Source organism: Lissotriton vulgaris, chromosome 6 (genome assembly GCF_964263255.1).
Source record: "Lissotriton vulgaris chromosome 6, aLisVul1.2, whole genome shotgun sequence".
In the NCBI taxonomy this organism is placed as follows: domain Eukaryota; kingdom Metazoa; phylum Chordata; class Amphibia; order Caudata; family Salamandridae; genus Lissotriton; species Lissotriton vulgaris.
The window spans coordinates 1,835,319,150-1,835,344,375 of NC_141694.1; the positions used below are offsets into that span (position 1 = coordinate 1,835,319,150).

Sequence of the window (25,226 nt, forward strand, 5' to 3'; positions counted from 1 at the left end):
GAGAAGTTCAAAATTCTCACTTTGGCTCTTTTCTTGTCTGCTCTCGACCCACAAGACTGGATGGTGGCACTGGACCTGCCGGACGCATATTTTCATATTCCCGTCCTGCCGGCCCATCGGCTTTTAATGCGATTCACAGTGGGCCAGGAGCATTTTCAGTTCACCGTGCTCGCCTTTGGCCTTACCAGCGCCCCTCGGGTGTTCACGAAAGTGATGGCGGTGGTCAAAGCTCATCTGCGCAGATCAGGAGTTTCAATCTTCCCCTATCTAGACAACTGGTTGTTCAAGGCGGGCTCGCCGCATACAGTAGTCTCCCACCTCCAGACTATTGCCGACCTCCTGCATTTGCTGGGGTTTTCCATCAACGTGCCGAAGTCGCACCTGATTCCCTCCCAGAGGCTCCTCTTCATCTGAGCTGTTCTGGACACGGCGCAGTTTCGGGTTTATCCTCCCGAACAGCGAGTCCGGGACATTTGGGCTATGATTCAGATCTTTAAGCCCTTGTCCTGGGTTTCGGTCAAGAAGACCTTGAGGCTGCTGGGACTCATGGCCACCTGGATCCTGCTGGCCAACCATGCCAGGTGGCATATGCAGGCTCTGCAGTGGGACCTAAAGTTTCAGTGGGCGCAGCATCAGGGGAACATGTCTGACTATGTCCAGATCTCGGAGGGCACTGCCCTACAATTGCAGTGGTGGTTCACAAATCAGCATTGGGTCAGTGGGAAATCCCTCTCCCTTCCCCAACCGGAGCTTACAGTGGTGACAGATGCGTCCCTCCTGGGATGGGGCGGCCACATTGCAGAGGCGGAGATCAGAGGCCTCTGGTCTCCGGCGGAGTCCAGGCTCCATATAAACCTTCTGGAGCTTCGGGCGATTCTTCTTGCATGAATGCATTCCTTCCCTCTGTCAGGGGGAAGGTATTGCAGGTGTTCTTGGACAACACCACCGCCATGTGGTATTGCAATAAACAGGGCGGGGTGGGGTCGTGGACCCTATGTCAGGAGGCTCTGCGCCTCTGGACATGGCTGGGACGTCACAGAATTTCCTTGACGGTTCAACACCTGGTGGGTTCTTTAAACGCCAGTGCATACGAACTCAGCCGCCGGTGTCTGATGGATCACGACTGGCGTCTTCACTCAGAGGTGGTGTAAGGTCTCTTTCAACAGTGGGGAGAGCCTTGGTTAGATCTATTCGCCACCGAAGAGAACGCGCAATCTCATCAGTTCTGACCGTTGGAATTTCCAAGGCGGCACTCGTTCAGCTACGCTTTTCGTCGTGAGTGGAGTTGCGGTCTGTTGTACGCCTTTCCGCCTATACCACTTCTGCCCAGAGTGCTGAAGATCAGGCGCGACCGGGCCCAAGTCATCCTTGTGGTTCCGGACTGGGCTCGAAGAGTTTGGTATCCCGAGCTACTCAGTATGAGCCTGGATCCCCGATCCGACTGCCTCTGCGGGAGGATCTTCTGTCGCAGCAGCAGGGGACGGTTCTCCACCCGCACCTGCTCAGCCTCCACCGACATGCGTAGAAAATGAACGGTGACAGTTGATTCCATTTGACTTGCCTCCCGAAGTCTGTGATGTCATTCTGGCAACCAGGCGTCCCTCCACTAAATCGGTATACGCCTGCAGGTGGAACAAATTTATGGCATGGTGCACAGCCAAGACTGTGGGTGCCCTTTCTGTCCCTCTTTCTGAGGTACTTTTGTTCCCTCTCTCCCTGGCCAGGCAGGGCTCTGCTCTGGGCACTATGAAGGGCTACCTTTCGGCCATTTCAGCCTTTCTGAGGCTTCCGGATAAGCCTTCTCTTTTCAAGTCCCCTGTTGTACAGAGATTCTTAAAAGGCATTACGCATATGTTCCCTCCTGTTCCTTTCATAATGCCTCAGTGAATCTTGTTTTGACTTATCTCATGTATGCTCCCTTTGAGCTGCTTCACAATTGTCCTTTACGTCTTCTGACTTTTAAAACTGCCTTCCTGATGGCTATCACCTCTGCCAGGAGAGCGAGTGAGCTTCAGGCACTTTCTTGTAAGCCACCTTTTCTGTTGGTTCATCCGGACAAGGTTGTGCTTTGCACCCGTCCTTCCTTCTTGCCAAAGGTTGTCATTGCCTTCCACATCGGACAGACTATCACGTTGCCCATTTTCTTTCCGCCTCCATACCCTTTCAGAGAGGAAGAGAGGCTCCACCGTCTGGACCCAAAACGTGCGCTCTCCTTTTACCTGAATCACACACAAGCATTCCAATCACACACAAGCATTCCGGGTGGATGACCAGCTCTTTGTTGGCTAACGAGGCGCCAAGAAAGGCTGGGCTGTGTACAATAGGACTATACCCCGCTGGGTTGTCTTGTGTATCAAGACCTGTTATTCTATGGCTAAAAAAGGACCTCCGGTGGGGCTGCGTGCCCATTCTACCAGGGCAACAGCAGCTACTACTGCATTGAGACGTGGTGTCCCCCTGTAAGACATCTGTTAGGCTGCCATTTGGGCTTCGCTGCACACTTTTACAAAGCATTATTATCTTGACAGTCAGGTCTGGAGGGGCGGCTTCTTTGGCCGTTCTGTTCTCCGTGACTTTCTGGTGTAATTTTGTTTGCAGACCCACCACCGGGTTTGGTATTGCTGGGGTTTCTATTCTAAGGTAAGGCATCTATCACTAACGTGTCTTTTCAGATGCACAAGTTACTACTTGTGTAACGATATATCTGTAAGAGACATTAGTTAGTGGTAGATTACTTACCGCCCCACCCTTCCTTCCCGTTCTGCGAACTGATTTCTAGGGTTAAGGTCATCCTTTCAGGCCCTAGTTTCTATGCACCAGTGGTTAGTATCCTACATGGCTCTGCGTTCCTGTCACGGAAAGTTGTGTAAGGAACTGACGTCAGCGCGCGTGGGCGCGGCTAAGTAGCTCCAGTGATGTCATCTCGGCGAATACGACGCCAACGACGCACTTGGAGCTGTACGACGACGCGCAGGGGTACTGCAGACAAAAGCTTTCCAGATCCAGTCTGACGCCTGGGGATATTCTAAGGTAAGGAATCTACCACTAACTACTGTCTCTTACAGATATATTGTTACACAAGTAGTAACTTGTGCGACATTACAGAAAGGAAAAAGGGAGACTCCTGGTAGTTTGTTCAAAAGTGCTCATGGCATCATATATTTGAAATCACAGTTCATACAAAACAGGTATAGCAGCACTGTGAGCATAAAATGCAAAGGCAACCCAAAGGAACTTGATGCATGTTGTGCTTGTGACACAATAAGTGACGGCGCAAGTGACAAGTGAAAAAAACAGCAAAAGGCTCAAGGTGGCAAAGTGATGAAAAAATATGTACAGGAATCAATGGTTCAACAAGAATGGCTATTTACAGTGATTGAGCATGGTTTTAATCTTTTTATGAACCAAAGTTGGAATGTGCGCTGTGAGTTGTGCTGATAAATCGGTCAACAGCGTTTTGATCCTATTTATTCAGGAACATCTTCAGGACCGGGTTGCCAGTTTTGGGGTGCTATAGGTCAAGAGAAGCAAGTTGCGAAGGACAGCCAGGTGTGCCCAATGGAGGGTCAGCATACCGGTGTGAGTACTAGGAATCACAGGTGCGGTGCAGCGTGGAAATAAATCGATGAGTGGAATGAATCCAATGACAGGAGAAGCGCTGGGATCAGTGGCGGGCCGCCTCGTTAGTGTGCGCCGGTGTCTGGAGACACAATTTTTTTCTAAACAACTGTATCCCCTCTCGGATCGACACATTGGATCGGGGCTACTCGCTCTTTTCAGTACTATACTGATGGCCATTAAGACAGTCCAACCGTATCTGATTCCACGCAAACGGACCCGTTCTCTCCTTTACTCACGCCGGTACCTTGTCCCATTCGGAAAGTCCTACCTACTTCTGACTTCACGCAGACGCCCTCCACTCTGCACTAGTGCAGTGATTCTTAGTACTGACGCCGGTACTCTGACCCTCCATTGGGCATACCTGGCTGCCCTTTGCCACTTGCTCCTCTCAACCTACAACACCCCAAAATTGGCAACCCGGTCCTGAAGATGGTCCTGAATAAATAGGATCGAAACGCCGTCGACCGATTTATCAGCGCATCTCACGGCGCATCTTCAACTTTTGTTCATAAAAAAATTTAAACCATTCTCAATCACTGTAAATAACCATTCTTGTTGAACCATTCATCCCTGTACATATTTTTTCATCACTTTGTCACCTTGCGCCTTTCGCTAGTATTCAGGATATGGGCATAAAGCTCCACCCACTTTCGGCCCATCTTTTTAATTGGTTCCTGTCCCTGACCTTTATAAATGATGGCTTTTCATTGGTCCAATAGGCTTAGTAGTCCCTCCTTAGTAACACCTTGTCTCTTCTTTTAACCTCCTATGAGGACACCCCCTGTTACATGTGTTGTTACTCTCTAGGTTTTAATTACAGCCTCAAGGCCCTTTTTTAGGTCGAGCAGACCTACCCTCAATGCGTGAGCATTGAAGGTGTCTGCTTCAGACCTATTGTGGCCCGTATTTAGGAATGTGGACAGCTATCAGACGCGTGCTTTGACGAGGTCAGATTTCACCTCGGGAGCGAGCGTCTGATAGCTGCGCATGCGCGGTGCAAAGCCCTTGCTCTCACACAGACACAGGCAGCCCCCACCCCTCTGCATGCACGCACGCACACACACACACACATACACACATACACATACACACAAGCGCGCGCATGCACACGCAGGCATACGGCACACATACAGGCACACTATCCCCTACCTCGCAATCTCTCTCAATCACACACAGTCACGCATGCGCACACACATTCCCTCGCTCACACGCGCACACACGCGCGCACACACTCCCCCCCCGCCCCCCCCCTCCCTCCCCTCCCCTCCCCCACAGGCATACACACAGGCACGCACGCACTTCACATCAGCCCTGGTCCCCACTCACCGACTGCGCTCTTCCGGCGGGGCTCCTCTCGCGCTCAGCTCCGCTCCTCACGGCGCGGCGCGTCTCCTCTCCTCTTCTAAATCGGGGCTCCCTCAGGTCAGAGGAGCCCCGCAACAGGCGCCACACTCCTCCTTCTCCCCGGCCCCCTCCTGGGGACCCGGCCTACCCCGGACCGGCAGGGCGCTCCATGCGCCGGCAGCTCTCGGACCTCGGGAGGCGGGACTTCCGGTCGGCCGCGAGCGGATTGGCCGGCCGGCCAAGAGCTTCCGGGTCGAAGCGGGCAGCGCGGCGGTACCCTATAATATGAACTTGTTTTATATGTACCTGATTTTATATACACCAAATTGTGTCCAGTGGTCAAATTTCTTTTTTTTCCACGGTGACGCGCTAGATCGTTGTCACGTGGACCAGTTCGGAAGAGTGATCGTCGATGTTTTGAAATATATTACACAGCCTGCTATTGGGGTTAAGAATTGCGTCACTTTTACCTCCTCTGAGCATGTATATAAGCGTGGTGGATGAAAGCCAGATGTTTAAAATCATTCTTTGTGTGCAATTTGTTTCCGGCCGATGAATGCCTTTTTATTGCATGCTATAACTGCCGTGTTACTGTCGACAATGCAGCACCTCGTGTTTAGCTTTGCAGCATTAGCGCCTTGAGGCCTGGTGTGTGAATCGGGTCCACATGCACTCAGTGGCTTCAAACCGACTCCGTCGACACACTGATACATTACATGTAACCGGTCTCACCAACAGACTAAGTTCAAACCGAGCCTGCTGACGCCCTTCGAGATTTTAAGCAAACTCTCTACCACGCTTTTTTTTACCAATCTTTTTATTCCTCTCAGAGGTTTTAAGAAATGTTGGCCCACCAGGGCCCACACCATGACAGATCTTCCAGAGATCCATATGTGATCTTTACAGATACAATTAATTAAATGAGATCAGTTTATTAACTCCTCTTTGATCCTGAATTGTGGGTCCAATTTAGGACACCTCCGATTCAAACCAAACCTTCTTTCACGTCGTGAAATGTTAAAGCAAACCCACCAATGCCCAGTGAGGATTCAAAATACACAACCACACAGTGATGAGTTCTATTTTAAGTCTTCCTGACACAGTGACTTTACAATCGGTACAACTTTCTTTCTCATTCCGATTATCACAATGACATGAACCACGGGCCAGTATTTCCGTGAGCTTTTGTAAATCAAGTCATTGTCATCCCATGAGTGCTTGAAGTAAGCTCAATGGCACACTGTGAGATTCTAAATACCGTAATCGGAATTGTTATATAGTGTATACATAAGATTGTACCAGAGCACCCAATTAAAGTATATATTGAATGCATTTTAAAATAGGATTTCACTGAATACTAATGTTTTTATAAAAATAAACCATGAGTTACAAAAATGATACTTTAGTGTGGAACATGAATACTTGTTTAGTGTCACAGTTTACAGACCTAAAGTCACTGATTTAAATGCGTAGACCTCATGGTCACCAGTCAAAAGAAAAATACACAGAAAGGAAACTTTTTTTGACAAACACTTGATACCCAGTCCTTTCTGGTCCCTGGGAAACTCTCTTATTTTGTGGAGATTCTAAATCAACCCTACACAAATCTGTCAGTGAGATTTTAAAATAATCCCGCTGCCAACTGGAGATTTTAACCGGGTTCTATTTTAAAATGCTTCTTTTTACTGCCCTCTTTTCAGGCCCCCTCTCTTAAGAGACTGTCCAGAAAAGAGTGGTTCCTCACAAGCCTGCAGCGTCAACTGTAAAGGACACATCTTTTGAACATATGGCCGAGGGAAGGTTTCTGCATTGAAGTGTGACTTTTAAGGAAACACCTCTCCCCTGCCTTGCCCATAAAATACCCTTCAACGTTTTTTAAGACATGTGGCTCACAGAAAGACCTATTTTTTGAAAAGCAGAACAGTAGTGAACTCCATTAATAAGCCAAAAAACCAAGGAAACCACATACAAATTATTTAGATAAATATTGTGACATGTAAACAATATTGATTGAAACCAAACATGTTGTTTGTATACAAAATAGTCTTACAATAACTTTTATTTAAGTATTTTTATTGAAAAAAATTAAAAGCCATTGTTATTTGTAATATCAATACACGTAAATACAACACATATTGCATTACAAATGCTATAGGTGTCACATTTGCAAAAGTTATAACTTTTGGCATTGTAAATGACAAAGCTATTAATTTAGCTATTTTCAAAAACAAAACATAAATAAAACATTTGTCATTTACAATACCAATAGCTCAAACTTTCCTAATGCGAGACCTATTGCATTGCAAATGCTTGTTCTTAAAAGCCTTCAGGCAGGAGAAACACTTGGTCCTAAGCTAGGCTGGCAGTGGTTACTTCACTCACTAGAACATCTCACATTTATATGAGACCGTCTATAAATTTCCCTTCATCAGCTCCACACAGGGTACAATCTAATCCGAAATTAATGTAATAATTCTTTTCACATTTCAAAGCTACTAATTGTATGTATGGACATAGCGATTTGAATGTACTCGTAGTAGTGTCTTGCATGCCGTGCATTATGGGGAGGGTGGATTTTACCATATCTCCTGCATGGTGCAGTACCATATGTGACCAAAAGAGATCCCCTTTTGGCCACATATGGTACTGAACCCTGCAACATCGCTAGGTAAAAAAACATTGCCATTTATAATGCCAATAGCTCCAACTTTGTAGACATGCAGTGCTGGTGCCTTGCTCACTTGGGACCTCTAGGAGCAGCTTGCAGTACTGCACCGAGACGTGCAGTGCTGTTGCCTTGCTCAATAGGGACCTCTAGGAGCAGCTTGCAGCCCTTCACTGAGACATACAATGCGGGTTCCTGGCTCACTACGCAAGCATTTGCAATGCATTAGGTCTCGCATTACTGAAAGTATGAGCTGTTGGCATTGCATTATTATTTACAACGCCAATACCTCAAACTATCAGTAATGCGAAACCTATTGCATTTTAAATGCTTGTTTAATCGTTATTAATGTTTTCAACGCACGCGTGACGTTTACTACGAGGCACTTACCTCGTAAACGCCTTTTCCACGCGTATGCCTTCAACGACAGTCTTTTTACCGCGCATGTCACACTCCGGTCATCCTACGTTATGCGTGTACGTCTAAAAAGAAGTCCTTCTTTTATTTTGTTTGGTGTTTTCACGCTTGTTTCTTTGGTTGGTCGAAGTAAGGGCTGCTGGTGAAAGGCGTTCGGCTGACAGGTAAGTAATCTGCTTTTTATTTATTTTTTCGTTAATACGTAATTTTTTAGTGCACTTACATTTAAATGCATATTTAATTTTTACGTAATTGACATGATGTATGTGACATCATTGCTTTGTTCTGCACTTGTAGCTGTAGACAGCTAAGCTAGAAACGTTGAGCCATCCTTTCTTCTCTCTAGAGTCTAGAGAGAAGCAAGGATGGCTCAACGTTTCTAGAGCATGCCTAAACTCTAATTCTATGTGCAAGGCAAGCATATTAATAGCGGCTTTTATCTGTTCCCAGCTCGTTTGCATGCGTTTATCATACGGCTCAAAGTCAGAGCTGCTGCATTTTTTAGGGTTGTGTTATCTGTAAATATGCTAATGTGGTATCCTGGGTGAGACATGCTGTATAGTGTAGGATTCCCACTAGTGGTGCCATTGTGGATTTTAGGAGGCCATACAGGTTTCTTTTTATTTGCATCGTCCTTATTTTAGACTTCATGGGCTTGAAAAGCAGATCCGAATTTGCTTTTTTGAGGTCCTATTTCACTTGTTCAGTTATTTGAGCTGGTCCCTGCTGGCCTTTGGCTTCCTGGCTGTGTGTTCCTTCTGGTGAATTTACTTTTCTTACTTATAGGAGTAGGATGCTTGGGGTATAGGGGTATTGGGCGGGGTAGTGTTTTAATACCCAGGTATTTTTTCCCAAGTTGGATAAAAATACCTGAGTATTAATTTATAAGTGGCTACTCCATATTTATTTGAAAAACGTGATTTTTCTTTTTACATGAAATTACTACGTTTACTTTTACGTGCGGGATGCTTGGAGTATAGGGGTATTGGGTGGGGTAGTGTTTTAATACCCAGGTATTTTCTTTCCTATTTGGAAAAAAACCCTGAGTATTAATTTGTAATTGGCTACTCCTTATTTATGACTATAACAAGAAGTGTATTTAACAAGAAATTTCTACGCTAACTTTTAGGAGCAGGATGCTTGGGGTAAGTGGCTACTCCTTATTTATGACAAATACAAGAAGTGTTTTTAACAAGAATTTTCTACACTAACTTTTAGGAGCGGGATGCTTGGGGTATAGGGGTAATGGGTGGGGTAGTGTTTTAATACCCAGGTATTTTTTTTTCCTAGTTGGAAAAAAAAGCCCCGAGTATTATTTTGTAAGTGGCTACTCTATAATTATGTGAAAAACAAGAAGTTTACTTTACATTAAATTACTACGTTTACTTTTAGGTGCGGGATGCTTGGGGTATAGGGGTATTGGGTGGGGTAGTGTTTTAATACCCAGGTGGTTTTTTCCTAGTTGGAAAAAAAATCCCTGAGTATTATTTTGTAAGTGGCTACTCTATAATTATGTGAAAAACAAGAAGTATACTTTACATGAAATTACTAAGCTAACTTTTAGGAGCAGGATGCTTGGGGTATAGGGTTTTTGGGCGGGGTACTGTTTTAATACCCAGGTGTTTTCTTTCCTAATTTGAAAAAAAACCCTGAGTATTAATTTGTAAGTGGCTACTCCTTATTTATGACAAATACAAGAAGTGTTTTAAACAAGAAATTTCTGCACTAACTTTTAGGAGCGGGATGCTTGGGGTATAGGGGTTTTGGGTGGGGTAGGGTTTTAATACCCAGGAATTTTTTTTCCTAGTTGGAAAAAATACCTGAGTATTAATTTCTAAGTGGCTACTCCATATTTATTTGAAAAACAAGAAGTTTACTTTACATGAAATGACTACGTTTACTTTTAGGTGCGGGATGCTTGGGGTATAGGGGTTTTTGGGTGGGGTAGTGTTTTAATACCCAGGTGTTTTTTTCCTAGTTGGTAATAAAATTCCTGAGTATTATTTTGTAAGTGGCTACTCTATAATTATGTGAAAAACAAGAAGTATACTTTACTTGAAATTACTAAGCTAACTTTTAGGAGCGGGATGCTTGGGGTATAGGGGTATTGGGTGGGGTAGTGTTTTAATACTTAGGTATTATTTTTCCTAATTTGAAAAAAACCCTGAGTATTAATTTGTAAGTGGCTACTCCTTTTTTATGACAAAATCAAAAAGTGTATTTTACAAGAACTTTTTACGCTAATTTTTAGGAGCGAGATGCTTGGGGTATAGGGGTATTGGGTGGGGTAGTGTTTTAATACCCATGTATTGTTTTTCAAAGTTCGAAAAAAATCCCTGAGTATTAATTTGTAAATGGCTACTCCTTATTTAACACCTTGACTGCTGCTGCAAATCCCGCTTGGTGCTGGACTTTTCATATTTCCATTGTTCATGACGAGCTCAGCTCGTCATAAGCACACAACCAGTGTACTGCATGACGAGCTGAGCTCGTCATGAGCATGGAAGGGGTTAAGACAAATACAAGAAGTGTATTTAACAAGAAATTTCTACGATAACTTTTAGGAGCGGGATGCTTGGGGTATAGGGGTATTGGGTGGCGTACTGTTTTAATACCCAGGTATTTTTTTTCCTAGTTGGGAAAAAAAACAGAGCATTAATTTCTAAGGGGTTACTCCATATTTATTTGAAAAACTTGAAGTTTACTTTACAGGAAATTACTACGTTTACTTTTAGGAGCGGGATGCTTGTGGTATAGGGGTATTGGGTGGGGTAGTGTTTTAATACCCAGGAATGTTTTTCATATTTGGAAAAAAATACCTGAGTATTAATTTGTATGTGGCAACTCCTTATTTATGACAAAACCAAGAAGTGTATTTTTTTGGGGGGAAAATCATTTACACTAACTTTTAGGAGCGGGATGCTTGGGATATAGGGGTATTGGGTGGGGTAGTGTTTTAATACCCAGGTACTTTTTTCCTATTTGGAAAATATACCTGAGTATTAATTTGTATGTGGCAACTTCTTAAGTATGACAAAAACAAGTTGTGTATTTTACAAGAAATTTCTACACTAACTTTTAGGAGCGGGATGCTTGGGGTATAGGGTTTTTGGGTGGGGTAGTGTTTAATACCCAGGTATTTTTATCCTAGTAGGCAAATAATCCCTGAGTATTCTTTTTTAAGTGGCTACTCCTTTTTTATGACTAAAACAAGAAGTGTAATTAACAAGAAATTTCTACGCTAACTTTTAGGAGCGGCGTGCTTGGGGTATTGGGTGGGGTAGTGTTTTAATACCCAGGTATTTTAAAACAAAGTTTGAAAAAAAACCCTGAGTATTAATTTGTTTTTAACAAGAAATATCAATGCTAACTTTTCGGAGCGGGATGCTTAGGGTATAGGGGTTTTGGGTGGGGTAGTGTTTTAATACCCAGGTATTTTTAAACCAAATTGGATAAAAACTCTGAGTATAATTTGTAAGTGGCTTCTCTATAATTATGTGAAAATCTTGAAGTATACTTTACATGAAATTACTACGCTAAATTTTAGGAGCGGGGTGCTTGGAGTATAGGGGTTTTGGGTGGGGTAGTGTTCCAATACTCATGTATTAAATCCAAATGTCTTAAAAATGTTGAACAATCAATTAACATTATAAGCAATGGATCAATGCAATTATTAATAACATCATGCACATTTTATATCTTTGCAAATCAAATATGTAATAGAATCTAAGATTAAATATTGAAAATTAAGAACATTTTTCAGTTAAAAAATGTATTTATTCGCAGGTGGTGGTGGAGACGGCCCAAGCCGCTGGGATCCCGGCGGCGCTCCTCCTGGCTGACTTAGATAGGGCGTTCGATTCTCTCAGCTCGGTGTACCTTCGGGCGCTTCTGTCCCGCCTCAATCTTGGGCCTGGCTTCCTCTCATACCTACGCCTGGTTTATACGGATTTGACAGCGTCTGTGAGAGTGGCGGGGGCGGTGTCGAAACCCTTTCCCATCGGACGGGGCATCAGACAGGGTTGCCCTCTCTCACCATATTTGTTCGCATTGGCTATGGAACCCCTGGCGGCGTGGGTGCGGATGGATGCGCAGCTTTGGGGGCTGGAGTGGGAGATGGGTCCGTCCGATCGCAATTCGCTGTACGCCGATGACGTCCTCTTCTTCCTTACGGCCATCAATAGATCTGGGCCCAGAGTCCTAGAGATAATGCAAATTTTCGGGGAAGTATCGGGCTTGCACTTAAACGTGCGGAAGTCTAAGCTGTGGGTGCTGGGGGGTAGTGAGAGACTGGGTCCATGGGCGTCAATGCTGCAGACGGCGGCAGGCGGCCTTAAATACCTGGGCGTCTTTCTTACAGACTGTGAGAAGTTGGCCTGGTATATAATGCTCACTAATTCTAGTGATCACTTTGTACCATGCCAAGCAACCCTTATGATGATTGGTTGTAAGTCAACCTTATAGACCAGTTATCCTAGTGGTAACGTGGACAAAGCAGTCTTAGGCTAAACTCTGAATGGCATGTGAAGCCAGCTGTATTACCATACACAACCCCCTTGAATACCAAATGAAAGGACACCACACAGATATATATTGAAAATATATATTGATTTATTAACTAAAAGTATCCCCTGGATTCTTTATGAGCACAGAAGCACAAGCGTTAAACACAAGACAGTTTAAAATACACAAAAGTTGCACAATATGGATGAGCCCTAGGGGCCACCTAAACCATATACTAAGAAAGTGGTATAAGAGATACCAATCGAAAAGGAAACAGGCCTAGGGCCTTGGGAATCGCTGGAGCTGATCGGGACTAGCAGTGACTAAGTCGGGAAAGGCCCGCGGGACTCGGGTGCAGTGTTTAAAGTGCACACACTCACCAATGCAAAGTCTATGGTGCGTAAAAAGTACAAAGTTAGTTCGTTCGGAACCTTCCGAGTGACCTAGAAAGCTGTAACTTGAGACACAGGCCCTAGAGATGTGTACCAGTGTAGGAACACCGGCGGAGCTGAGTTACCTCACCCACAGGAAGCGGGTGCATAGGGTCGAATTAGTGGCGGGTTTCGTCACGCTGGTCGATGGTGCTTGGAGCTGAAGATGCTGCAGGCGGCTCGATGTGAAGAGTTCCGGTGGATCCAAGGGTGGATCTGAAGATGTGAAGACCTGAAAGCAGAGGGGACAATGTTCAAAGTCACTAGCCAGTGACTACCGTGGAACCAGATTGGAACCAGGCGATGTCGGGTGCAAACAGGCGTTGAGGTGTAGCTTCTCTCTGCAGCCATGTGGACACCGGGGGTCGAGGACGTCCATGAGTCGGTCACGAGCTGTCCCACGCAGGCTTCTCGCTGTTGGCGGTGTCGGCAACGTGATTGTAGCAAACAGGCCTTGGCTAATGCAAGCCACGCAGGAATCAAAAAAGGCTTGTTACTCGGACCAGCAAGGTCTGAGCAGGGGCTCCTTTTTACAGGAGCTAGGGCAGGTCTGGAGCAACCAGACCCGCAGTGTAGTTCGTAGTTGTGGTCGCCAAGATGGCCGCTGACCACGTGGCTAGTGGCCGGGATGGCGCGTCGAGTGGCACAATGCAAAAGCGCCCCACGCAGATCGTGGAGATGCTGGGGGGCTGATCTTCGGTGCAAGGGCTGCTCGGTGGTGGGGGTTCTCAGTCCCCAAAGCACAACGTCGAGGATGCCTCTGGTGCTGCGCTGTCAGCTCTTCGGGTGTCTTCCAAGAAGTCCGGTCCCACGTCTCTCGGTGCCTCCACGGGTCCCTTCTTTGCAGGGACTGTGGATCGGGCTGTGCGAAGTCTGGGAGTCTGGGTCTTGTCAGGCTCTGGGCTCCGGCTCCGGCGGGAGGCGGCGGCAAAGCAGACGTCGATTCGCTGGTTGGTGCCTGTGTTCACAGGGTGGCCACTCCTAGGCCACAAGGGAGATTCTCTCCAGTCTTCTGTGCAGCAGAATGTCGAAGTCCAGTCTTCTTCTTTGTTTAAAGTTGATTTCAGGATGATCTGCTGTGCAATGGCACTGCTCCCACTCTTATTCCCAATCTGAGGAGTGGATCACCTACTAGGTCCCTCCTCTGGGTGGGACCAGGAAGGGGGGCGGTTACACCCCCTTTCCTTTGTCCAGCTCCTCGCCAGGCCTGGGTCTGGAAAGTACCAGGACCGGTTTGGACTGGCTTATGCACGGGGACACCTTGTGTGCCCCGGGCATGTCTCAATCTATTCAGCCCTGTCCTACCCAATACACAAAACCCTGTCTAGGGTGGTGCTCGCACCTCCCAAGGCAGGAAACCCTTTGTCCAAGCCTCCCTCGCTGGAAGGACTCCCAGCAGCAGGAGGTCAGACTTGTGTCTGTGGTGGCAGCATCCATTTTGTGATGCTGAGGCTCTGGTTAACTTTAACCGGGGTTAAGGCTACACACATGTCGTGTCCCTCTAGAAGGGTGGAATGCTATCCCCGTCGACAGAACTGTCGAGGGGATAGTATTCCAATTCGTATGACACCTTACTCGACATGTTTTGATAAAGCCAAACCAAAGATAGCATATAACCGCGAGGATTATAATGCACTTAAGAGTATATGGTATGGCAATATCCCGGAACAGCTTAGGGAGTGGTTCCCGACAGCTGCAGACAGGCTCAGCTCATGCTAGAGCACCATCGCACATATTTCCAAGCACTCTGCCCCCAGGATTGATGAGGCCTTCCATAGGAGTGGCTGATAGGAACATTTGTGTCCAGTTAAGGTTAGATATAGGGATACTATATCTAAGTAAGAGGCGATTACACCAACTTATCCCAGCGCAGTGATCAGCCAGTTGTGTCAAATATGGAGGCCAGGCCAGGGGTGGCAATATACATGCTGCAGCCCCTGGTAGGCCTCGGAAACACCTATGCCCTGGGTACCTAGGGTACACTATTACAGGGGCCAATAAGGTGAACCAGTTTCAATTGTGTATGCACCTAAGGTACATGGAGTCCATTTTAAGGAGAGAGCAATCAGCCTGGGGCCCTGAATAGCAGGATCCCAGGCCAACTATGTCAAAAACCAGCTAAACACCAGGCAAAAAGTTTGGGGGTAACCATAGTCAGATATCCACCTTCCTACACAGACGTCCCGGGTGTGGCATGGGCGCGCAATGTGGTGCCCGTTTGGGACAGAGTACGGTCGGACATGAAAACTTGGTCCAGAATGCCCTTGAATATCTACGGCCGGTCGGCGTTATTTAAAATGGTGGCCCTCCCGCGCCTCCCCTACCAACTGCAAAACCACCCATGCCCCATAGCGCCGCAGTGGTTTCGTCAGGTGAACGCTGCGCTAAGTCAGTTTCTTTGGGCCGGGGGAGTGGCGAGGGTGGCCCTTCGCACTTGCTTCTTGTCCACGTACTGCGGGGGCCTGGCCACCTCTGACATCTTGTCATACTATCAGGCGTCACACTTACTGGTGCTCAATGACTGGTGGTACGGGAACCGGAGTGACCCGACCTATGCCCTTGAACGGCACTTGATGGAACCGGACACGGTGCATACCATCCTGTATTCGGCGACTATCAGGAAGAGGCTCCCCATGGTTACCCAGGTGGTCTTCCGAGTGTGGCGTGCGGCTCTGCGCCGCATGGGGTGGTGGAATAAGTTGACGAGGGAGACCCCGCTGTGGCGAAACGGGCGACTGCCGGCGCTGGCATCCCTGCCGGGGTTCGGGGGCTGGGACGACATTGGCATCTCAACACTAGGTCATGTCATGAAGGGCACTTCCCTCAAGTCCTTCCAGTCCTTGAGTGAGGAATATGCGATGCCCAAAACCCAATTCTTTAGATACTTGCAACTGTGACATGCATTGTCCCCCTCTCTGGTGGGCTTGGAGTCCCTGCCCGAGTTCAGCCCACTAGAAGCTAAGGTGTTTATGGGGGAATTGGAGGGAAAAAAAATTCTAACATATATCAGACCCTAGTTACACACTGCTCCTCCTCCCTTGATAGGCTACGCTCCGTGTGGGAGGAAGATGTAGGAGCTTTCGAAGAGGAGGGCTGGAGGGAGGCCCTGGAGGCCCCGAGGGGGGCGGCCATTGCAATGCGTTTACGCTTTATCCAATTTAAATACTTACATAGAGCCTACTTTACCAGAGAACAGCTGTGGAGGGCAGGTTTGATTGCCTCGCTTGAGGAGCGAACGGGCAGTGGGGACTTTTATCCACACTGTATGGTCGTGTGCGAAGTTGGCGAGGTACTGGATGGGTGTATGGGACTGCTTGTCTGAGGTTTTGGGATGGGACCTTCCCCGATCGCCCCAGCTCGGCCTGCTGCATGTCATGGAACAGGTGGGGGGCAACATATACAAACGTCATTTATTGGTTTTGGGACTTACAGTGGCCAAACGGGATATAGCGCGGGCCTGGAAGGACCCCAGGGCCCCCTTGCTGGAGGTGTGGAGACGGGAATTGGACTTTTGCATGGGGCTGGAGCGTCCAGTCTTTGAGGCCAGGGGTTGCCCCGGAAACATTTTAATATATGGAAAAGATGGGCGGACTAGAGGGCTGTGGCTGGAGCCACCTGCGCCCCAGGACGCTGGAGAAGAACTTTAACTATTGGACCCTGGGCGACAGGGAGCACGCACTTTTTGTACTTTCTTGATCTGTGCCTTGAGACTTTGCAGACACTGTGTAGGGGAATGGGTGGGACCCGGGGGGGATAGTTGGGAGTTGGGGGGGGCGGCTGTATAACCTATTACTGCTCGTGCTGACTACTCATCTTCTTTCGTTATATTCTTGCTAGTCCTGCGATGTAATTCGGGACGGTGTCCCATCTGTATTTTGTCGGTACTGCAATAAAGTTTTGTTCTGAAAAAAAAATGTATTTATTGAGTAAATATAAAAAAAAAATTCAAAAAAAGGATCATTCAATTTTTAATAATGCACAACAAATATTTGTTTTAAAACAAAAACATTTAGAATTATTTTCTTAATATGATACATTAAACCTTTTAGAGTTCAGTTTAATCGTTATAATCGTCCATTTTAATTTGAAAGATACTTCATAGTCAATAATTGTTTCACATTTGATTTTGTAGTTGGTCGTTCCTCTCAGCATGCAAAGGCATGAAGACGGGGTCCGGTTAGGTTTTGTTTGTTTTTTTACCCAAAAAATGAAAACATTTGAAAGGTACATTTACTGTAAGGAAAGTTCTGTACGGTAATTTCAAATTCTGTGGTGAGTATCATTTTTAATTTTTATGAACTACACTTTGATCCCCATGCAGGTTGCTGTAATATACACACTTTGAGACAATTATTTTCAGACTAATGAACTTGGAAACATTCTTTTATTCATACCTAACCTAACTTTGTTAATTAAAAAAAAAAAGAAAATTAAATTAATGTGTTTCAAATTAAATATAATGATCCAAAATTGATGTGCCGTCAGTTTCCTAAAGTTTGTGCTAGTTGGTAAGATAGCAAAAGTAATTTTTAATTGAAATTTGGGTCAATTTTGAAAAATGTCAATTATAACTTTTGGGTGATGTGTAAAACAGGCAATCAATTCACGTGTTAGAAATGTAGAATATATGCAATACTTTCAAGGTAGTCAGACGTGCCCATTAAAGGAAATTGTTGGAGTTTTGTTTGAAGTCTTTCAGTCCTCTCTCGGCTACGTCGTGTCACTCGAGGATTTAGCATACCTGAAAGTGACTGAGCCATCCTCATTTCTTGAAAACTTTGTTCTTTTTTTAAAAATTCCTAGAAATGATAAAAGTTTGGATGACTCCTACCTATGGATTTGTTAAGAGTTATGCCATTCTTTGATGGAATTGTTCGTTTTTGCTTCTCCCTCTAAGCAAGTTAAGTAGCAGTTCCACCACTCAATGAGGAACCTTGGCTTCCTCCTGCTACCTGACCTGCTAAGATTGCCAATCCAGGTTCCCTCAAAATAATTTAAAAGAGGTACCAATTTCTCTTCATTTGCTATATAATAATCTGATTGTACTATTGCAGTGTAGAAATCATCTATAAAATCAGGAGGAACAAAACACAAAGCTGTTAGTTTTTTAAGCTCATATTGTAGTTTGCTGTCTGACACATAATCTTCGGCTAAGGATGTTTTCTGTATTTTTCTCCAATATGCCTGGGAAAAGTGAAAAAAACAACCTTGAATTTGGGTGTCTGGATATAGTTTACAAATAGTATTAATCATTTGTATCTCAAAATCAATTATTACTTTCCGAGGACTTTTGTTGAGAGTTTTGGTTTTTATAACTGATAAAAACTCTGTGTAAGTGGAAGATTGTCTGTCAGGCAGCAAACCAAATACTAAGGGTATAGTTGTGTGATTAATATTGCCATCAATAGTATAAATTTGGGTAAATGGATGGGGGTTAGATTTAAGTGTGCCATCCATCATCCAAATTTCTGTAATTTCAAGAGTAGCCAAATTTCGTGTTGTAGAAAAGATTAGAAGACGTTTTTCAGGATTATCATTATCATATAAAAGGAAAGATTCATTAGTAAAAGTCACAGTTAGTTCTTAGGGGATGTTAATGTCGGAGAAAGTTTGTGGTCTAATTGCATGTGGATTGATTGCCTGTTTTGTTTTTTGAATCATGCGCCTTAAATTGGGGATTGTGGGCATATTACTGGCAACATGCATGGGGATGTTTTGTGCTACTTCCCGTAAAACTGATCCACAGGGTTCATTGGAGGTGGATGCCAAAAATTTTAACTGCTGTAGATTTTCCCTTACTTCAATCTCCATTGCAGAGGCAGAGTGGTTATGCTCTGTGGACCTCTCCACTATGTCTCCCTGAGTAACCGCTCTGCCTTTGCAATGTGATGAGAAATATTCTACGCACCTCCAATGACTCCTGGGCTCAGTTAAAAGATCCTTACAGTAAATATAGCCACCAAATTTTAACAACCTGTTACCCCTCTTAGATTGAACGTAAGTTGCTCGGCGACTTGAATTATCTGTTGAAGATCCTGTAAATAGAAGAGGATGAAAAATGAGTTTTCATTTTTTAAAAACTACTTGTGTTTTTCTGTACAGAAGATTAATGGAATCTAAATAGAATTTCAAAAATCATGATTTTTCTGTTTTAGAATAGATGCAAGATTTAGTTTAAACAAATCAATAAAAACAGGATTCAGACACTTTAACACAACTGTTTCCACCCATATCCTTAACCACACATGTATTATAACGCATGGGTGGTTACCACTAATAGCCTTTATCACGCATACATTTACTACAAGATATGTAGTAAAGGCATGTGTGAGAATGGAAATTTAAAAAGAGGGGTTGAGGGGGGTCTCTCCCCCCTCCCCCCCCAAAAAAAGCCTCAGACACATCCACTTCCTCGTTATGATGTGTAATGGGGGAATTGGGTATTTATTAAAAAAATAGAGAGCTGGTGAGTGGGAGCCACAGGTATTTGGAACATTATCTTTGGGGACATAGGTCAGCCCCTGCTGTGGGGTGTTTACTGTTCAACTACCCAAAAATGTTTTACCTGTTTTCTCCGAACCTACAGTGGCAGGGATCGGAGTTATCCTTTATCCAAAATATGCCTTTATCATGCCTGCGTTTTCAATGAAAATCATTGTAAAGATTTGGTTTTAAAGGTATTTTTGTGGTAACAGTTATGCATGGAAATGGAATACATGTTGTAATTCATGCGTGGTAAAATTTAAAAAGGAGGGTTGGGGGGGGGTTCCGCCCCAAAAAAAGCTTGCAAATCAGAAAGGGGGGTTGGGGGGGATTTCTCCCCCAAATAAAAGGCATGAGTTGAGACAAGATGCATAGTAACATCATATAACACATTTTAATATGAAACACTATTGATAGTTGTAATATCTGATTAAAATAGTTAATTTATAGATTTGTTTTTTCAGAAATGTGTTCGATTGTACCTGAGGCTTGCATTTCTTTGTTCTTCTGTGGTGAAGTTTCGTTTGCAATAGTATTGCTGTATGTGTTGCTTTCTTTTGTATTCTCTTTTCCAGTCTGTTTGGTTTTCAAGGTCAATGTTGTAGACGTAGCTGCAATGACATGTATCAATAATAGGATTAGAATAGTTAACAATTACTTATTGGTTAATCTGCAAATTTAAAATTGATTTTTTTAAGTTTGTTTATCTGTTTCATTATTTTCTAATATTACTATAAAAATCCTTAATTTTTAAAAAAGGAGTAAGATGGTTGTTTTAGTAGAGGTTTATTTAAAAAGATAAGGTAAATTAAAAGGTTGTTTCATTTGTACCTGAATATTGGATGTTTCGTTCTTTCGTGCAAAAGATGTGGAAAGCTGTTCTTCCTTTTTCTAGCTTATGGTTTGATGGTTTGACTTGACTTGAATGGTTCTCTTTGCGATATCTGGTTAGAAAAACAAAGATATAGCATTTTTTAACAATTATTATTTAGACATTTTACACTTCTCTGTTGTATCTTTCTTAGTAAACTTATTAGATGTTGACAAACATCTTCTCTGAGGTAAGTACCTAGCGGAGTAAGAATACTAAATCTAGCTCAAGTACACCGTCCAACACCTATCCTCAGGTAAGTACCCGGCAAAGTATGAATAGTAAATCTGCCCCATTCACCTACCTACTCCTTTCCAGTGGTAAGTAACCGTCGGAGTTAGAATAGTAAATCTGGCGCAAAGATGCTAACAAACACCATCACAACTACCATGAGGTAAGTACCCAGAGGAGTAAGAAAAGTAAATCAGGCCCCCAAACAGTGACCAACACCTTCCATGTGGTATGTAACCAGTGGTGTATGAATTGTTAATCTGGCTCTCCAACACTAACCAGCATCTTCTTTAATTTAAGTATCCTGCGGAGTTAGATTAGTAATACTTGACCCCTTGACTCAGCCTAAGATTTTCTCTGGTGTAAGTTTTCAATATAGTAAAAATTTAAAAACGTGCATTCAGAAAACAGAGTTAGATTGTTGAACCTGTATTGGTTTTTAAAATGCAAATGACAAATTAAAAGGTTTTTTCATTTATACCTGAAATTTGGTTGTATTCATGCAACTGATAAGTTGATCTTCCTTTTTCCAGTTTTTTTTTTGACGGTAATGGAGATTTCTGTTTTAAAAAACAAAGACATAGTATATTTTACAATTTAGAAATATTACATTTATTTGTTGTAACATATTTTGAAAATTTAATATGTATTAACAAACACATTCAATAAAGTAATTATTCAGCATAATACAATTAGATAATCTGGCTCACATACATTGTCCATCACCTTTTCTGAGGTAAATCCATGGTGGTTTAAGACTACTTAATCTGGTCCACATACTCTGTCCAACATCTACCCCAATGAAAGCACCCAGCTGTCTAAAAATAGTAAAACTTGTCCCCAGTTAATACCCAATAACCTCCCTAAGGTATGTTTGAAGCAGAATAAGAATTGGAAAAAGTGCTCTCAGAAAACAGAGTTTCTTCATTGCACCAGTATAAGTTTTAAAATTAGATAAGGCAAATTTATAGGTTAAATTATTTGTACCTGAAGATTGGTTGTATTTTTCTTTCATGCAACTGATCTCTTAAGATGTTCTTCCTTTTACCAGATTTTTGATTGTCGCTAATGGTTCTTTATCTGATTTCTTGTTCGAAAAATATAAACATAGCATATTTTAAAATTGTAAATTCGAAATATTACATTTCTTTCTTGTAAGTACCAACTAAGAATAGTACTAAGAATAGAAAATCTAGCACCAAGACACTGACCAACACACCTATCCTGAGGTAAGTACCCAAAGAAGGAATATTTGTAATTCATGAAAAAAGACTCTGATCAAAACCTGCCCTCTGGTAAGTACCTGGCGGAGTAAGAATACTAAGGGGGCTAATTAGGATTGCGGATTTACCGCATCCTCTGGGCCGGCGGAAGCCACCGCCGGCCTGGAGCATGCGGAAAATCCTCTGCTGACTCACCAAAGTCCCACCACCACATTAGGATGGCTGGTGGGTCCTGGTTTCAGTCCGTTACTTTTCTGCCGCGGTTGGCTTACAACCGCGGCGGAAAAGCTCTAATATGGTGGCGGTGTCTCTCAGACACCGCCAGCCACATTAGATAGCGTTTTTAAAAATGCTTTTCCGCCATGGAAAAGCATGTGGAACTTCACTGCGGGGGCCCGTTGCGGGCCCCCTGGGTGAAGGGGGGGTGGGGGGTTGGGGGTGCTCATGGGAGGTACCTATAGTACCCCCCTGTATTTGTATGCAGAAATTGGCAGGCACCGCACAGTGCCTGCCACTTTCTGCATACAAATGCAATGTATGCATTTTTACCATTGTTGCGGGTTCAGCTTGAAGCCGCACCCGCCGCAATGGTAAAAATAGAGGATGAGTCCGTTAGGGTGGCGGTCACATCTTAATTTCACAGGAGGGAACTCCGCAGGCCATGCAGAGTTTTCCTCCTACTCAGGGGTCACGATCCGTGGAAAAGCATGTGAAACTTTACTGAGGGGACCTGTTGCGGGCCTCCTGGGTGAAGGGGGGTGTGCACATAGGGGGGTATTTTGATTAGTTACTTTATTTATGTACTTTGCTCTCAACTCATCAAATTAATAATAATTTATTAGTTACTTTTAAATTTGAGTTAATTCTAGTCATATATTAACTTCCACAGACATTTTGTTTGCAAAAACTGTTTGGCATACATTGCTTTTTCCAAACATGGTTTGTGTGACATTTTGACAAAATCAATCTAAAAAGGCAATACATATTTTCTTTACCTTTGCGATATTTTTTTCAGTTGGAAGCAATTGTCACTCTCCTCAGATAAGTTTTCCTATGATAAAATTAAAATACATTTAGTGAAATCTTTTACCGGATTTACTAATCCTTTATATTATTTAATGTGTGTTAAAACGTGTACTTACTTAGGTCAGTAGATGGTAGTTACGGACTAAAATTGAGCCTTCTTTCTCCAGTTGCTCATAACAGTGTTTACTCTCTAGTTAGCGGCGAACCACTGATAAGAAAATGGTGGACAGCACTTTATATATGTAAATTGAGTGACAACTGTAATTTAAAGTAAAATATGTGTATAAATCAGCTTTAAAAACGGGTTCATATGGTGACTAAAAGTGTATTTTAAAATGCATATTTATTATGAACAATTGACCTTCTTCGTCGAATTTTTCTTCCATCTTGCTTGGGGACGTTTTTGAAGGGTCAGTGAAAGTGACAAAAGACAAACGCTGTCACTACGCAACATATATATCTTTTAACCTATTAGTCTCATTGTGTTTATTTTAGTGTCATTTGTGCTTGATGGACGTTGGGTGCTTCATTACGTTATATGCGTGGTATAATCCTTCGTTATGTTATGTTATTAAAAATTTATAAAGCGCGCATACGCCCGAAGGCTTCTTGGCGCTGGAAAGAAATAAAAAAACATAACAAGGGGTGAGTCTGCAGGGATCTTTATTTCAAGTAAGCCTGTGTGAAGAGGTGAGTCTTGAAAGCCTTCCTAAAGGCAAGGAGGTCCTTACTCTGTCTAAGGGCTAGTGGCAGAGAATTCCATAGGGTAGCTGCTAAGAAGTGGAAGCTGCTGCCACCTTGTCGTTTTTTCTTGAAGCGAGGTACTTCAAGTAGGTCTTAGTAGGCTGATCTCAGGTTACGTGAGGGAACATATCTTCCAATCAGCTGCCTGATGAATAGAGGTCCCTTGCCTTGCAAAGCCTTAAAGATGATGCACCCGGCTTTAAATTCGGCTCTTTGAGCCACTGGTAGCCAGTGCAGGGACTCTAGGCCTGACTTGATCGATTCCCATTTGGGTACATTGCAGATCAGCCTGGCGGCCTGATTCTGCAAGTACTGCAATCTTCTAAGTTGTCCTACAGGTAGGCCAAGGTATAGGCTGTTTGAGAAGTCGATATGGGAGAGGACTAGGGCAATGACCACCTGGATTAAGGCGGAAGGAGTGAGGAAATGGACGATCTTCCTAATTTTCCTCAATTGGAAAAATCCAGAGGAAACCACGGTTCCAATTTGGGATTTTAGCGAGAGGTCCTCGTTGATGGTTATCCCCAGACTTTTTACAGTCAAAGATTTCTTAGGGGGAAGGCCCATATCAGCAGGCCAGAAGTTAGGGCTCCAACTGATTTCGCTCTTGCCGGGCAGGATCAGCTCAGTTTTCCCTGGGTTTAATTTAAGATGATTTGAGGACATCCAACTCTGGATTAAAGTCATAGTGGCTTGGAAGTCCTCCACAGCGTTTGGGGAATTAAGAACGAAAACTAGCTGCAAGTCATCTGCATAATTGTATACAGTGACTTTATGCTTTCTCAGGGCAAAAAGAAGGGGCCGCATGTACAGGTTGAACAATAGGGGAGATAACGAAGAGCCTTGGGGCACCCCACAGAAAGACTTGACCTTGGCAGCAGAAAAGGAGCCTAAGCGGACAGACTGAGTACGTTCAGAAATGAACGATTTCAACCAGGCTAGGGCAGAGTCTCTAAGGCCCGCCTGTTCGACACGGTTGACCAGGATAGAATAGTCAACCGTGTCGAATGCGGCGGACAAGTCAAGAAGTACCAGGGCTTGGTGAAGGTTTTTGTCAGCGTTGGTTTGTTCGTTGTAAATTTCAGCGTGGTAAAACCTCTTGCGTGGTAAAATTCACGTAGTATTGCCATGCGTTGTACTTGTTGGCGTGGCATAATCATATATTCGGATTAAAGTATTGCTTCTCTCCATCTGTTGACAGGCTGAGAAGAAACAGAAACTGGTTTCGGTGATGAATGAAATGGAGGAAAACAATGTAGAGGACCCTCAGAAAGAAGAGGAACCAAGCCCCCCTGCCTCTCAAGAACCATCGGACCCCTCATCCCCCATCGTGGCTGCCATCCCCGAGCCTGTGGTGGCTGACATACTGGATAAGGGTGTCTCCAAATCAGCTGACGATGAAGCAGAATATGAGGTGAGCACTGGCTGTGTGAAGAAGAGGTTTACCGTTGTAGCATTACAATGTCAACTAGTCAAACGTGTTTTTTTCTCCCAAACTTGTTTCTAACCACGATCCCTATACATAACCGTGATAAAATTACCAGCTTCATGTATGCGTGTCTGCTAGGTATGATTGTTAAATTAAATATCGTTTTTTTTATTAGCTAGTGATACATTATACATATGGATGATGTAACTACAACGGCACCCACTCCAGTGTAACACTT

At 44.0% G+C, this 25,226-nt stretch overlaps 1 protein-coding gene and 1 pseudogene across 5 annotated transcripts in view; one reads left to right on the forward strand and one right to left on the reverse strand.

Moving 5' to 3' along the window:
• DNMT3A (DNA methyltransferase 3 alpha) overlaps positions 1-25,226 on the forward strand; it is a 1,977,379-nt gene that overhangs the window by 1,086,877 nt on the left and 865,276 nt on the right. For all 5 annotated transcript variants that reach the window (XM_086928111.1, XM_086928112.1, XM_086928113.1 and 2 more), the window contains one exon: positions 24,761-24,973. In XM_086928111.1, the coding sequence (XP_086784237.1) occupies positions 24,761-24,973 (213 nt within the window). The remainder of the gene's footprint in view (positions 1-24,760; positions 24,974-25,226) is intronic.
• On the reverse strand, positions 17,592-21,312 carry LOC147709598 (uncharacterized; annotated as a pseudogene).